The sequence below is a fragment of the Pongo abelii genome, chromosome 13 (genome assembly GCF_028885655.2).
Source record: "Pongo abelii isolate AG06213 chromosome 13, NHGRI_mPonAbe1-v2.0_pri, whole genome shotgun sequence".
In the NCBI taxonomy this organism is placed as follows: Eukaryota; Metazoa; Chordata; class Mammalia; order Primates; family Hominidae; genus Pongo; species Pongo abelii.
Genome location: NC_071998.2, coordinates 42,741,485 through 42,756,573, shown reverse-complemented (window position 1 = coordinate 42,756,573; position 15,089 = coordinate 42,741,485). Strand labels below are relative to the sequence as shown.

The window sequence follows — 15,089 nt, the reverse complement described above, 5'->3', positions numbered from 1 at the left end:
GGCTGGAGTGCAATGGTGCGATCTCGGCTTACCGCAACCTTCGCCTCCCGGGTTCGAGCGATTCTCCTGCCTCAACCTCCTGAGTAGCTGGGATTACAGGTGCATGCCACCACACCCGGCTAATTTTTTGTATTTTTAATAGAGATGGGGTTTCTCCGTGTTGGCCAGGCTGGTCTCAAACTCCCGGCCTCAGGTGATCCGCCCGCCTCGGCCTCCCAAAGTGCTGGGATTACAGACGTGAGCCACTGTGCCCGGCCTATCAGCAGTGTTTTATACTCTTTATGTATACAACCCTTTCACTTCCTTGGTTAAATTTATCCCTAAATATTTTATTCTTTTGAATGCTATTGTAAGTGAAATTGTTTTCTTAATTCCTTTTTTTTTTGAGACAGTCTCGCTCTGTCGCCCAGGCTGAGTGCAGTGGCGCAATCTCGGCTAACTGCAACTTCCGCCTCCCGGGTTCAGGTGATTCTCATGCCTCAGCCTCCTGAGTAGCTGGAGACTACAGGCGCCCATCACAATGCCTGGCTACTTTTTGTATTTTTAGTAGAGACAGAGTTTCACCACGTTGGTGAGGATGGTCTTGAACTCCTGACCTCAGGTGATCCACCCACCTTGGCCTCTCAAATTGCTGGGATTACAGGTGTGAGCCACCGCACCCGGCCCTGTTCCTATTTTATTTAGTGTTTTTATCATGAAAGGGTGTTAGATTTTGTCAAATGCTTTTCTGTGTCAATTGAGATAATGATCTGGTTTTTTTTACCTTATCATTCCATTAGTGTGGTGTACTATATTGATTGACTTGCTAATGTTAAATTACCCTTGCATTTTGAGGATAAATAAATTCCACTTGGTTGTGGAATTCAATAAAAATTGTAATCATAAAAAGTACCTTTTCTTATCATAACTGAATGACATTAGAAATCAATAACAGAAGAAAAATTGGAAAATTCACAAAAATTAAACACATTTGACAAAAGCCTTTTAATATGCTTCTGAATTTGCTTTGCTAGTATTTTGCTGAGATTATTGCATTCCTATTTATAAAGGGATATTGGCCTGTAGTTTTCCTGTAGTGTCTTTGTCTCACTGTGGTATCAAGATAATGCTGGTCTCATAGAATGAGTTAGGAAGTGTTTACTCCTTTTGAAATTTTGTGAAAGAGTTTGAGAAACTCTGGTATTAATTCTTTTAATGTTTGGTAGAATTTACCAGTGAAGTCATCTGGTTCTGGGCTTTTCTTTGTTGGGAGGTTTTTCATTACTGATTCAACCTCCTTACTTGTTACAGGTCTATTTAGATTTTTTATTTCATTTTGAATCAGTTTTGATAGTTTGTATGTTTCCAAGAATTTGTCCTTTTCATCTAGGTTATCCAATTTGTTGGCAAACAGTAGTTCATAGTTTTCTCTTCTAATCCTTTTTTTCCTGTAAAATCAGTAGTAATGTCTCCACTTTTACTTCTCATTTTAGTAATTTGAGCCTTCTTTTTTCTCAGTCAGTGCGGTAAAAGTGTGTCAAATTTGATGTTTTCAAAGAACCAGCTTTTGTTTTTATTGATTTTTCTATATTTTCTATTCTGTTTGATTTATCTCCACTCATCTTTATAATTTTCACTTTTTTTTTTTTGCTAGGTTTGGGTTTAGTTTATTCTTTTTTAATTCCTTATCTAGTTATTGAGATTGTTCTTTTATATAAAGTTATACAGCCATAACTTTTTAAAATCACTCTTTTTACTGCATCTCCCTAAATTTCCTATGCTGTGATTTTTGTCGAGTGTTGTTAAATTTCCACATACTTGTGAATTTTCCAATTTTTCTCATGTTATTGATTTCTAATATTCACTTAATGATCAGAAAAGTTAACTTTATTACTTTAATTTTTTTTTAATTTAAGATTTGTTGGTTTATCCTGGAGAATGGTTCACATGCACTTGAGAAGAACCTGTATTCAGCTGTTGTTGTTTGGAGAGTTCTTTGTATATCTGTTAGGTCTAATTGTTCCAGTTGTTCAAGTCTCCTGTTTCTTTATTGATCTTATGTCTAGTTGTTCTACCCGTTATTGAAAGTGGGGTATTAAAGTCTCCAATTATTACCATAGAACTGTCTATTTCTTCAACTCTGTTGGCTTTTGCTTCATATATTTTATTTTACTTATGTTTTTTGAGACAGGGTCTTGCTCTCTTGCGCAGGCTGGAGTGTAGTGGCGCCATCACTGCGCATTGCTGCCTCAACCTCCTGTGCTCAAGTTATCTTCCCACCTCCACCTCCCAAGTAGACAGGACTATAAACTTGCGCCACCGTGTTGAGCTAAGTTTTTGTATTTTTTGTAGAGATGGCGTTTTGCCATGTTGCCCAGGCTGGTCTTGAACTCCTGGACTCAAGCCATCTGCCCACCTTGGTCTCCCATGCTTCTTATGTTTTAGAGTTCTGTTGGCTGTATATAAGTTTATAATTGTATATATCTTCTTGCTGGATGGCATCTTTTGCCAATGTATAATATCCTTCTTTGTCTATTGAAACCTTAAAAAATTTTGTTTTTAGAGATGGGGTCTTGCTATGTTCCCCAGGCTGGCCTCAAACTCTTAGGCTCAAGTGATACTCCCACATCAGCTTTCTGATAGCTGGCACTACAAACACATGCCAAAACATCTTATTTTTCTGTAACTTAAGGATTACTTTGTTTTTTTTGAGACAGAGTCTCACTCTGTCACCCAGGCTGGAGTGCAGTGGCCCGATCTTGGCTCACTGTAATTTCTGCCTCCTGGGTTCAAGTGAATCTTGTGCCTCAGCCTCCCGAGTAGCTGGAACTGCAAGCACCCACCACCACACCCGGCTAATTTTTGTGTTTTTGTAGAGGCAGGGTTTCACCATGTTGGCCAGGCTAGTCTGGAACTCCTAACTTCAAGTGAGCCACCTGCCTCAGTCTCCCAAAGTGCTGAGATTACAGGTGTGAGCCACTGTGCCCAGCCAGGATTACAATTAAATCTTAAAATTGAAACAACTTACTTTTAATTATACAGACAGTCCTCAACCTACTGTGGTTTGACTTAGGATGTTTTGACTTTATGATGGGTTTATTGGGGTCTTAAATGCATTTTCCACTTGTGATGTATTTTATTTATGGGGTTTATTGGGGCATAATCCCATCATTGTTGAACATTTGTGTCAGTTTTGTTTCTATAGTATTCGAATACTCTGCTTCCACATCTTTGTCTGTCCCTCTTTGGGTTGTCACAGATTATGTCTTTATATATTGTGTGTCCATTAACATAACCTTATAAGTATTGTTTAATCCACTTATTTTGCAGTCATATAGGAAAAACAGAAAAATCATACAGGAGTGAGTTACAAACCAAAAGTACAATAATACTGGCTTCTATATTTACCTATGTTGTTCCCTTTAGCAGTATTCTTTATTTCTTCTATGGCTTCAATTTACTTCCTAGTGTCTTTTCATTTCAGCCTGAAGAATCCTCTTTAACACTTCTTACAGGTCAGGTCTACTGGTAGTAATTAATTCCCCTAGCTTTTGTTTATCTGCAAATGTCTTAATTTCTCCTTCATTCCTGAAGGATAGTTTTGCCAAATACAGAATTCTTGGTTGACAGGTGTTTTTTTCTTTCATGAGTTTAAATATGTCACCCAAAAAAGAAAAACAAGAGTAAAAAAATTTAAAAGCTGAACACAGTGGTGGGTTCCCATAGTCTCAGTTACTGAGAAGGCTGAGGCAGAAGGAGCACTTGAGCCCAAGAGTTTGAGGCCAATCTAGGCTACATAGATAGATTTAAAAAATCAGGGCCAGGCGCAGTGGCTCACGCCTGTAATCCCAGCACTTTGGGAGGCTGAGGTGGGCGGATCATGAGGTCAGGAGATCGAGACCATCCTGGCTAACACAGTGAAACACCGTCTCTACTAAAAATACAAAAAATTAGCCGGGCGCGGTGGCGGGTGCCTGTAGTCCCAGCTACTCGGGAGGCTGAGGCAGGAGAATGGCGTGAACCCGGGAGGCGGAGCTTGCAGTGAGCCGAGATAGCGCCACTGCACTCCAGCCTGGGCAACAGAGCGAGACTCCGTCTCAAAAAAAAAAAATCAGTCAGTCAGTCCATCTGTCTGTCTGCCCATTCTCTGGTTTTTTACTGCCATGGTTTCTGACGAGAAAACTCCTGTTAATCTTATTGAGGAATCTGATTTTCTTTAAGTATTTGGTTTCCTTTAGCTGATTGAACACATTTTTAAAGTTGATACATAATGATTGTACAAATTTCTGGGGTACTCATTGAGCACATTTAAGTCAGTTGCTTTAACATCTTTGTTTAGTGGACTTTTATTTATGTGCGAATTTAGCTATTGCCTGTAGGAATAATTAATTGACACTTTGACTAGTAATTCCAATGTCTGGACTTCCTCAGGGTTGGTTTTGTCAAATTCTTATTTTCGTAAGAATTGTCCATACTTTCCTCTTTTGTGTGTTTCATATGTTTTTTTGAGAACTAGACATTCTAGGTATATTTTTTCTTGTGCATGGCTGGAGCTGCCTGTGACTTTTCCAAACGATTATTGTAGCATGTGTATTACTTGTTGTACGTGGTCACTGATGTTTCTGTTTCATTATCTCTGCGGTCAGTCAGTGATCTGACAAAGATTTCCTTAAATACCTGGCTCCAAAAAGAAAAAAAGCATCTTGTCTGTAAGTCTTCCAATATAGATCCTGCTGGGGGAAGCTGCTGCCACCAAGAGGGTCAAAACCAATGCACATACCTGGGCCAGGCACTCGGCATCACCAGACATAAAATCCTCAGTTCTTAGAGATCAGGTCCCCACTGCCTGCCTTGGCACCAGCCAGCTTCTCCAGGAATTCGAGCTGCCCGTCTCATCGGCAGAGGGGCAAAGGAGTGAGGGTGGTAGTTGATTTGCACACAGTGCTTACTAATGAAAAGCAGCAACTTCTCTCTTCATCAAACACTCCCCTGATTGTTGTAAGTGTCCCATCAGGTTCCAGAGTTCAAAATAATGTATTCTAGTCTGTCATTCCAGCTTACTGGTTGCTTCTGTTAGAGGGACTGGGCCCTGGAGCTGCCTACTCTATTTTGTGACATCATTCCCACTTATTTTTAAAACATCCTGCATCTAAACCAGTTCAGCCTGGCCCCTATTTTATATTAATTCAGCACACATAAAAGATCAAAATATATTAAAGATGTCATGGTGTTATAAAAAGCATAGGGTTTAGAGCCAAACAAATCTGTATTTGTGTCCTAACTCTGGTATGACCTTGAGTAAATCACTGAACCTCTGAGCTTTATCTGTAAAATAGCTTTCACAGGAATATTTGATAAGGAATGTAAAAAATGTAACTGGAAATGTCAGTGTTATACCAACAGTAGTTGATACTCCTGTTTGCTCATCAACTGCTAAGTACTCAGTACCACACAACTTATCAGATGGATTATGTACACATTCCCAGCAACAGTACAGTAAGTATTTTCTGGTTCTGCTTGTTTATTGAAAGAAGATGAAACTAAAGCTTAGAGATGTCTTAACAGTTTTCCCGGAGTATAATTAGGCGTCAAACCCAAGGCTGCTTGACTCGATCCCTTGCTGATAGCCATTGTACCACACTGCATCTTATCTGAGTTATAGTGTCTGATTTCAGTGTCTCTTTTTCTTTCTTCAGGAGTCACATGCCATAGGAAAAAGGCCTGAAAATTCAGCAGACATGATTGAAGAAGGGGAGCTTATCCTATCTGTGAATATCTTGTACCCTGTTATATTTCATAAGGTAAGTAGTAAAACCTTTTGGATTTTATGGATAATAGTAACTTTTGTAAAAGTGTTTAATTATTTGAAGAGTCATATTCCTATGCTTACATTAAAAATAAATGCTCTGGTCGTCGTAGCTCATGCCTGTAATCTCAGCACTTTGGGAGGCCAAGGCAGGAGGATCACTTGAGGCCAGGAGTTTGAGACCAACCTGGGTAACATAGTGAGACCTTGTCTCTACTAAAAATCAAAAAAATTAGCCAGGCATGGTGGTGCACATCTGTAATCCCAACTACTTGGGAGGCTGAGGCGGGAGGATCACTTGAGCCTAGGAATTCAAGGTTGTAAGCGAGCTATGATTGCACCACTGAACTCCAGCCTAGGAGACAGAGTGAGACCCTGTCTAATAAATGCAAGCATATGCTGCCTATCTGATATCTTATTTTTAGAGTTGACAATCTATAATCTTGTGCCATCTGTTCTAATAAGGAGTATTGGAAATAAGGTCAAATTTCAAACAATCTCTTGATCCAGTAGGATTACAGGTATAGTATTGAAATATATGCCTGATTGCTGCACTAGAAGCAACTGAAAGTATATGTAAATCCATAATGATTCTAATTCTACAAATTCTTGAGGGATTTTTGCAGAATAGGTGGCTAATGGAGGAATGGAGTGACCTATGTTCACTAATTTAGAATACTTGGGAAGTTATTGAACTAACCAGAGATAGCTCTTTGTCTTTGAAAATACAGAACATTATTAAGTCAAGGGTATCCAAGAATCTCTTAGGAGAAAGAACTGTTTCCTAGGCCAGAGGGTATACTTGATTCCTTAAATAGATGTGTCATAAATTCTGATGAGTTGTCATTGAAATATTAACATATATAAATTGCACTTATGAATAAATAGGCTTTTATGAAGCATCTGGGATGTAGTTAGTACTAATTATCTTATTTGATTAAGATCTCAAATTGCTGGCCGGGTGTAATGGCCCACACCTATATCCTCAGCACCTTTGGAAGGCTGAGGTGGGCTGATCACTTGAGCTCAGGAGTTCAAGATCAGCCTAGGCAATGTGGCAAAACCTCATCTCTACAAAAAAAACAAAAACTAGCTAGGTGTGGTGGTGTGCGCCTGTAGTCCCAGTTACTAGGGAGGATTGCTTGAGCCCGGGAGGTCAAGGCTGTAGTGAGCCAAGATCATGCCATGGCACTCCAGCCTAGGTGACAAAATGAGACTCTGTCCCCCACCGCCACCCCCTTCTCCCCAGAAAAAGATCCCAAATGACCAATCATAAAAACAAACCAAACCAAAGTAATGAATCTGGGTTTATAACCTCAGGTTACGGTATAGATTGCCTGACCTCAATGAAGTAACTTTTAGGAAATTTTAAGACAGTCTTGCTAAATGAAGTTACATTCCAGTGGCTCTTAATGCTCATGTCAGTTTGGTATCATCTTGATTATAAACTTCAGTTTAAACCAGAAAATTTCCATGGCTAAGTATGTCAGTTGTACCCATGGGATTTTTGTTCGTTGGTTTGTTTTTGAGACAAGGGCCTTGCTCCATTGCCTAGGTTGGAGTGCAGCGGTACAATCGCGGCTCACTGCAGCTTTGCTTGAGCAATCCTCCTACCTCAGCCTCCCAAGTAGCTAGGACTACAAGCATGTATCACAACGCCCAGCTAACTTTTAAATTTTTTGTAGAGATGGGGTTTTGTTAATGTTGCCCAGGTTGATCTCGAACTTGTAGGCTCAAGCAGTCCTCCTGCTTCGGCCTCCCAAAGTGTTGGGATTACAGGCATGAGCCACTGTGCTTGGCCATTCCATGCTATTCTAATTTATGGAGATGACTGAGTGATGACATGGAGAGGCTATAATGCCTTTGAAAGGAGATTTTTATTACATTTCCTTAGAGGAGGGGGCACACCATGTAGGGCCACAGGAAGAAGCATCATTCTCATTTAGGAGGCTGAAAGGGGAGAGGGGAAGGCATAGACCACAGTTTTTATTGGGGTTTCTGTGGGAAAGACAAGGTAGGGAAGAGTAAACAGTTTAGGATTGGCTAGTTTGAATAATTCAAGTAGGTTTGTGGGCAGAGGGGCTGTCCCTTGTAGCCTGGTGCTTGGCCCTGGGTGGATTGAGGTTGAGGGAATACCAGGGGAAATAGTGGCTTGGTGTGTGATAAAGGAGGTGGTTTCAGAGTGGCTCTGGATCACAGGGGAGACGTAAACAATTTTGACCATTAGTTTGGCCCTATAATTATTGGATGTGAAAATACAGAGCATCAAGTTATGGGGACAATTTAAACTTAAGAAAACCAGCAATTTAATTTTGATCTAGTCATAACAGGATTTGTAGTTTTATCGCTTTGTCTCTAAATGAACACTTATTTATTCTTCGACTTCTAGCACAAAGAACACAAACCATACCAAACAATACTGGTGTTGGGCAGTCAAAAACTCACAGAACTGAGGGATTCAATTCGCTGTGTCAGTGACCTCCAGATTGGTGGTGAATTCAGCAACACTCCTGACCAAGCCCCTGAGCACATCAGCAAAGTAAGGTGATTTTCTCCCATAAAACAAGGAAATAACAAGCTAAGAAAATAGTGATTACTCTAGCAGGTTCATAAATGTCCCAGTAAATCCTTTTCTTCTGTGGGATTCCATCAAACTACTACACTATCTCATTCCTTCCCTTTATCACTGGAACTTTTCCAAAGAAGATGCTAGACTCTGTTTTGATTTCTTCATCTCTCATTTGTTTCTAAACTATTGTATGGAGACTTTTCCTTCTGGGCTAATAGTGACCACCTAATTTTCTTTTTTGTTTTTTTTGTTTTTTGTTTTTTTGAGACAGAGTCTCGCTGTGCTGCCCAGGCTGGAGTGCAGTGTCGCCATCTCAGCTCAATAGTGACCACCTAATTTTCTAAGCAGTTGGTCACTTTTCCATTTTTATATAACTTGACCTCACTGTAGCATGTGACTTTGCTGTTCATTCACTCTTGTTTGAAGCTCTGTCAGAATTGCGATCTGTCATGATTGCACCCAGCAAAAGGCTCAAGTCAGCCTGAGAGCTTCAAATAGTTAGCACCCATTCTTCACCTTTTGCTGCCCAAGGACCAATACCCAACAAGGAGAGAGCATATGAAGTTGGTCCTTGCTGGTGTTTCCCCAATGTGTTGCTCTCAAAAGGAAAGAGAAGCCCTGCATACCCCCTGGATAAAGATGGAAAGGAGCAGTGTGGTAGACTGGCTACCCACAATGTTTTCAGAAAGGATCGTTTACCTAATAAAGCAGGAGGGCCTTGATCCCTTCCACATTTCATCATAGGGCAGGATTGAACTAAACCTGCTAAAACTCTGGCAGAGGGCCTCAGGTTTACAGGGCCATTTCAGGGGAGGGATAGCATCTCCTAGAGATGAGTAAAAAGATACTTGGAACAACAAGGATGAAGATAGTGTTTGGACAAGAACCAACACAATCTCCTTTTTTCCTGGGTCCTGTTCCACCAGCCACATAAATGTTGGTATAACTTAGGTTTCATGTTAACTTTTTTTTTTCTCCCTAGGCTGACATATAAGGCCTTTTATAATGATGCTTCCCAAATTAACTTTCTGTACTGTTTACTTGCTGCCTTTACACCTCATTCATCCATAGGGAATTTGTGTATTTTCATCAGTGTACCATACTTTTTCATGTCTCTATTTGAACATGGTAGGAAGCCCTTTCCCTACTTCCATCCATTTTGTGAGTTCATTCTCAGATTTCCAAACCCAGCTCAAAACTCACCAATTATATGCAATTTTTCTTGACTCTTTTCTTTGTTACCCTGGCACCTTTTCTTTTGTCCATTGTAGTATGTATTTCAGTATGCTGATTCAGTGTAATATGTGTGTGTCTGCTCCACAGGCTGACTATATTCCAGTTTTGGTGACTAGTGTGGAGACTAGCATATGGCTTACATGTAGATTTCACTTAAGTACCTGTTGAGTTATGCTGAAAATGGTTTTTAGATATTTAGGTTCTTTGGGGTTGCCGTCTCAGTGCTTTTGGAGAGAAACAATAGGATAAAAAGAAAAGTAGAATTTCAAAACTTTATGCGGAGCAGGAAATATGAGATTTATCTTTTTTTTTCTTTTTTTTTTTTTTTTTGGATGGGGCTCTGTTGCCCAGGCTGGAGTGCAGTGATGCAATCTCGGCTCACTGCAACCTTCACCTCCCAGGTTCAAGTGATTCTCGTGCTTCACTCTCCCAAGTAGCTGGGATTACAGGTGGCCCCACTGCGCCCAGTTAATTTTTGTATTTTTAGTAGAAACGGGGTTTCACCATGTTGGCCAAGCTGGTCTTGAACTCCTGACTTCAGGTGATCCACCCGCCTCAGCCTTCTAAAGTGCTGGGATTATAGGCGTGAGCCACCATGCCCAGCTAATTTTTGTATTTTTAATAGAGACGGTGTTTCACCATGTTGGCCAGGCTGGTCCGAACTCCCGACCCCAGGTGATCCGCCCACCTCAGCCTCCTAAAGTGCTGGGATTACAAGGTGTGAGCCACCGTGCCTGGCCAAGATTTATCTTTTCTTTAAAACAGCAGTGGCAATCTTCTGCAAAGTTTTTTAACCTTGTTAAAAAAAACATAAGATGTAACTGTTAAATAAGATCAGTCTAAGAAGAAAAATCTGAATTTATCCTCTTCACTCCAACCATCTGAACATTGCTCAAAGCAATTTGAGTCAGACCTGGGAATCAGTCTTACCTTCAGGAAACCCTGGAGAATGTTTGTCTGTCTGTTTTTTGATCAAGTCCAGTCTGGGCAACAACTCACTGTGTTGCCCAGGAGAAGGTTTTAACCAGGCTTTGTCAGTTTACTTGGTCTGTACGTTGGTGCTGATAGCTTCAGAAGTTTTCTAAGCAGGGATTAAATAACCCATAATTGTTATTTTAAAATATTTACATATCTACTGTTATATTGTTTCTGTCTCTTCTATTATTATTATTATTATTTTATATATATATATATATATTTTTTTTTTTTTTGAGACAGAGTTTTGCTCTTCTTGCCCAGGCTGGAGTGCAATGGCACAGTCTCGGCTCACTGCAACCTTTGCCTCTAGGGTTCAAGTGATTCTCCTGCCTCAGTCCCATGAGTAGCTGGGATTACAGGCATGCACCACCATGCCTGGCTAATTTTTGTAATTTTAGTAGAGATGGGGTTTCTCCATGTTGGTCAGGCTGGTCTTAAACTCCCGACCTCAGGTGATCTGCCCACCTCGGCCTCCCAAAGTGCTGAGATTACAGGCATGAGCCACCAGGCCAGTCAGGGAAGTTCATTAGTGGATGACTTTTGATTTAAATGGAAAACATTTTTGTTCTTTTAGAGTTCACCTTGTAATTAATAATTATGCCAAAAGATAGTAAGTTGCTTAAATCACCTAAGATGAATTTTTATGGAAGTGTTTTGTAAAACACAATTATATATATTAAACTTCATTTTGTTTCCAAAATAAGTCAATAGTTATTTTTTTAGAACCTTTATTTTGGACCCTGCTTACCTCTTTGAGGGTGTAGAGGTATATTAAGTGGCAGATTTTGTATTGTAGCAGCTAGTCATATGACATTAAGTACATTATACTTAATGTACATAATCTCCATAACAACCTATGATGAAGGTAAAGGCTTTACTCACATTTTACATGGGAAAACAGAGGGTGAGTGAGATTTAGTGACTGGTCCAAGAAGAAACAACATAGCCAGTCTTGCAGGAGTGTCTGATGTGAACACAAGATGATCTGTAAGTGGGGGAATGAAGACAAGAAAGAAAAATGGAAGCTTCAAAGAAGTAGGAGAAAAATTAAAATATTACGGTAAAATTATTTTAGTACCTGAAACATACATCTCCTATACATAAATTGCTTTTGATCTTCACCCCAATCCTGTAAGACATTGTGGCAGATACTATTATTCTCATTTCACAGATGAGAAAACAGGTCTGAGAAGTGATTGCTACATACCAGAATCACAAAGCTAGTAAGTGGTAGGTTAAGGAAAAGAACTCAGGTCTTCTGACCCTCATTTGGGGGTCTAAATAGAAGGTGAAGGACCAGTTTAACAGAGTGCTTCTCAACTCTGGTTGCATGTTTTTTTCTAGAGAGCTTTGGAAAAATACTGATCCCCAAAGATTCTTAATTAATGAGTCTGAGTTGATACTTAGTGTTTGGTGTTTTTGTGATTTAATTTTGCAGTCAGGATTGAGAGCCACTCCTTTGACGGAAACTGGTAGAATGAGTTAAGAAACCTTGAAGGTTCCAACCAGTTGTGGTACAACTATGGTACCTGGGGCAAGATTGCTTGAGTAAAAATAGAAATTCAGATTCTGTCTGCCTAAGAGTTACTGAAAATATAAAGAGAGAATTTTTGTAAAAACATTGCAAATACAAAAAAATGCCAGAAAAACATAGCTCGATGATCATTGTTATTACTGGGGAAACATTAAAGATAGGACTTTGTTTAGTTTTTAGTTCCAGTATCCAACACTACTTACTGCTGTGTAAGTATAATAAAATAATGATGTTTATTTGATTTCTAATTGGGTTCCTTTCATGAATCTCAGGAGAATATACACCTTTAAATCAAACGTAGTGATTAAAACAGCAATAGGGTAAAATTGAAAGTAGTAGCAGTTTTTGTAACACATATTAGTGTGATTTTATGATATATATATTTTGAATTAATACTTAGAGCAATTTCATCACTGTTAATAGTTGACTTTCTCTCAATACCATCTGTTTTCTTGTAGGACCTATACAAATCAGCCTTCTTTTATTTTGAAGGAACATTTTATAATGATAAAAGATACCCGGAATGCAGAGATTTGAGCAGGTATAGTTTCCAAAAATCTTCTCAAAGTCTTTCCTATTTCTAGTTATTAAAGTAGTGTTATCTCCACAAATCCTATTATTGGCCTATTAAGGACCTTTGCCAAGGAATTATTGATAAATCTTGTCTTGTGCATTACATACATCCAAAAAAAATTAGCCAGGCACAGTAGTCCCAGCCACTCCGGAGGCTGAGGCAGGAGAATCTTTTGAGGCCAAGAGTTCAAGGCTGTACGGCATGCTATAATCTCGCCTGTGAATACCCACTGCTCTCCAGCCTGGGTAATATAGCAAGACTCTGTATCTAAAAAAAAAAAAATTAAATCCCCTTAACATGCATTAGTTGTCTCTGACCTTTACATATAAGTAATAGCGGCAAATTAACCTTTCACTATTTTTTCTGCCTATCCAGTATATACTGTTGTTTGCCCTAGGTGATGGTGATGTATATATTGCTTAAGTACATAATATAGGAAAAATCTATAAGCTCATTTTAATGAGACCATACTTTCATTATCAATGTCTTAACAGTTATAGTATATAAGTATATATATTATTGTTGCCCTTTTTTTAAAAAAGAAAAAAAGTCTCGTTCTGTCACCCAGTCTGGAGTATGGTGGCATGATCTCAGCTCACTGCAGCCTCTGCCTCCCAGGTCAAGCCATTCTTGTGCCTCAGCCTGCCAAGTAGCTGGGACTACAGGTGTGTGCCATCATGCCCAGCTAATTTTTGTATTTTTAGTAGAGACAGGGTTTCAACATGTTGGCCAAGCTGGTCTTGAACTCCTGGCCTCAAGTAAGCCAACGGCATCGGCCTCCCAAACTGCTAACATTACAGGTGTGAGTCACCATGCCCAGCATATTGTAGCCATTTTTAATCTGTATTGTAACCCAACAGTTCAAACCTATTGGTTTCAGCATTTTTTTTTTTTTTTTTTTTTGGAGACAGTTTCGCTCTTGTTGCCCAGGCTGGAGTGCAATGGTACGATTTCGGCTCACCATAGCCTCTGCCTCCCAGGTTCAAGCGATTCTCCTGCTTCAGCCTCCCCAGTAGCTGGGATTACAGGCATGCACCACCACGCCCGGCTAATTTCGTATTTTTAGTAGAGATGGGGTTGCTCCATGTTGGTCAGGCTGGAATTGAACTCCCGACCTCAAGCGATCCGCCCACCTCGGCCTCCCAAAGTGCTGGGATTACAGGTGTGAGCCACCAGGCCCAGCCTTGCATTTCTTTATACTATAAATAATTGAAGACCCCGATGAGCTACTGCTTATGTGGGTTATAACTATCAATATTTATAATATTAAACATTGAAACTAAGAAGTATTTGAAATATTAAATAATCTCATTACATACTAACATTTTGTGAAAAATATTTTTCAAAACACAATAATGAGTGGCATTGTTACACATTTTGCATTTAAGCTAAAGTGATGCACATCATGTAACCTGCAGAAAACTGATCCCTTATGAAAATTCAGCATTCCTAATCTCAACATGTGTCAAACATTTTGGTCTTCATCTCAAGATGGCAACTGTCCAGTTAGTTGGGTGAGCTAGGTTAATGTGAATTACTGCAATCACAAACTGTTTTCTGTAGTTTTTAAGTTTTTGTGGAAAAATGATATATCCTTGCCTTTTCCCCCCTCAGAACTATCATTGAGTGGTCAGAGTCCCATGATAGAGGCTATGGAAAGTTTCAGACTGCTAGAATGGAAGATTTCACCTTCAATGACTTGTGTATTAAACTGGGTTTTCCTTACTTATACTGTCATCAGGGAGACTGTGAACATGTCATTGTCATTACTGACATAAGGTAGGTGACAGCACGTAGGACATTTTGTTACCTTTTTTTTTCTTTATTTCAGAGTACAAAAGCAGAGATAGTTTTTTAAAAAATAAGAGGAGTAAAAGTAATAACCGTTGCAACTTGGCTTGGGAGCAGCAAAAATACTGTCCTCTTTCCATGCAAATACCAACTCTTTCCATCCATTTGCATCCTCTATTGTTCATTATTTTGGAAAATCTTTAAGAAATACTTTACTGTTAGACGGTTAAAAATCTGTTAATACTTTAAAAAGTATCTCCATTTTGTATTAAATAGCTGTTATTCAGACATTACTTATCCATTTATATATAACATTGCAACTTTGTTTTTAGGTTTGTCTTTTTGCCAAAATTTGAAGGAGATAAAAGGGAATTGGAGGAAGAGTAATTCTAATATTTGACAAATGTGAAGTCTTAATGCTTTGACAAAGATTTAAATTGGGAAGGAGCTAAGATAGTCTAAAATAAGACTTAGGGATGAGTTATAAATTTTAGACAGCTAATAGCTCTATTCCATGAATAAGGCTATTCATTTCCTCTTTATTTAGGAAATCACAGTTTAAGAAGAAATACTATGTACGAGTAAACCCTGCTCCATTGCTGGTTTGATTCCTTATGAGAGA

At 39.2% G+C, this 15,089-nt stretch overlaps 1 protein-coding gene across 4 annotated transcripts in view; it reads left to right on the top strand.

The window, feature by feature from the left end:
• Positions 1 to 15,089, top strand: part of SNAPC3 (small nuclear RNA activating complex polypeptide 3) — a 44,425-nt gene that overhangs the window by 14,266 nt on the left and 15,070 nt on the right. For all 4 annotated transcript variants that reach the window (XR_008509625.2, XR_008509624.2, XR_655697.4 and 1 more), the window contains exons 4-7: positions 5,676 to 5,780; positions 8,175 to 8,324; positions 12,561 to 12,643; positions 14,291 to 14,455. Coding sequence is in view for 1 of the 4 variants with exons in the window: in XM_002819781.6 (XP_002819827.4) it covers positions 5,676 to 5,780; positions 8,175 to 8,324; positions 12,561 to 12,643; positions 14,291 to 14,455 (503 nt within the window). In the remaining 3 variants the exon portion in view is untranslated. The remainder of the gene's footprint in view (positions 1 to 5,675; positions 5,781 to 8,174; positions 8,325 to 12,560; positions 12,644 to 14,290; positions 14,456 to 15,089) is intronic.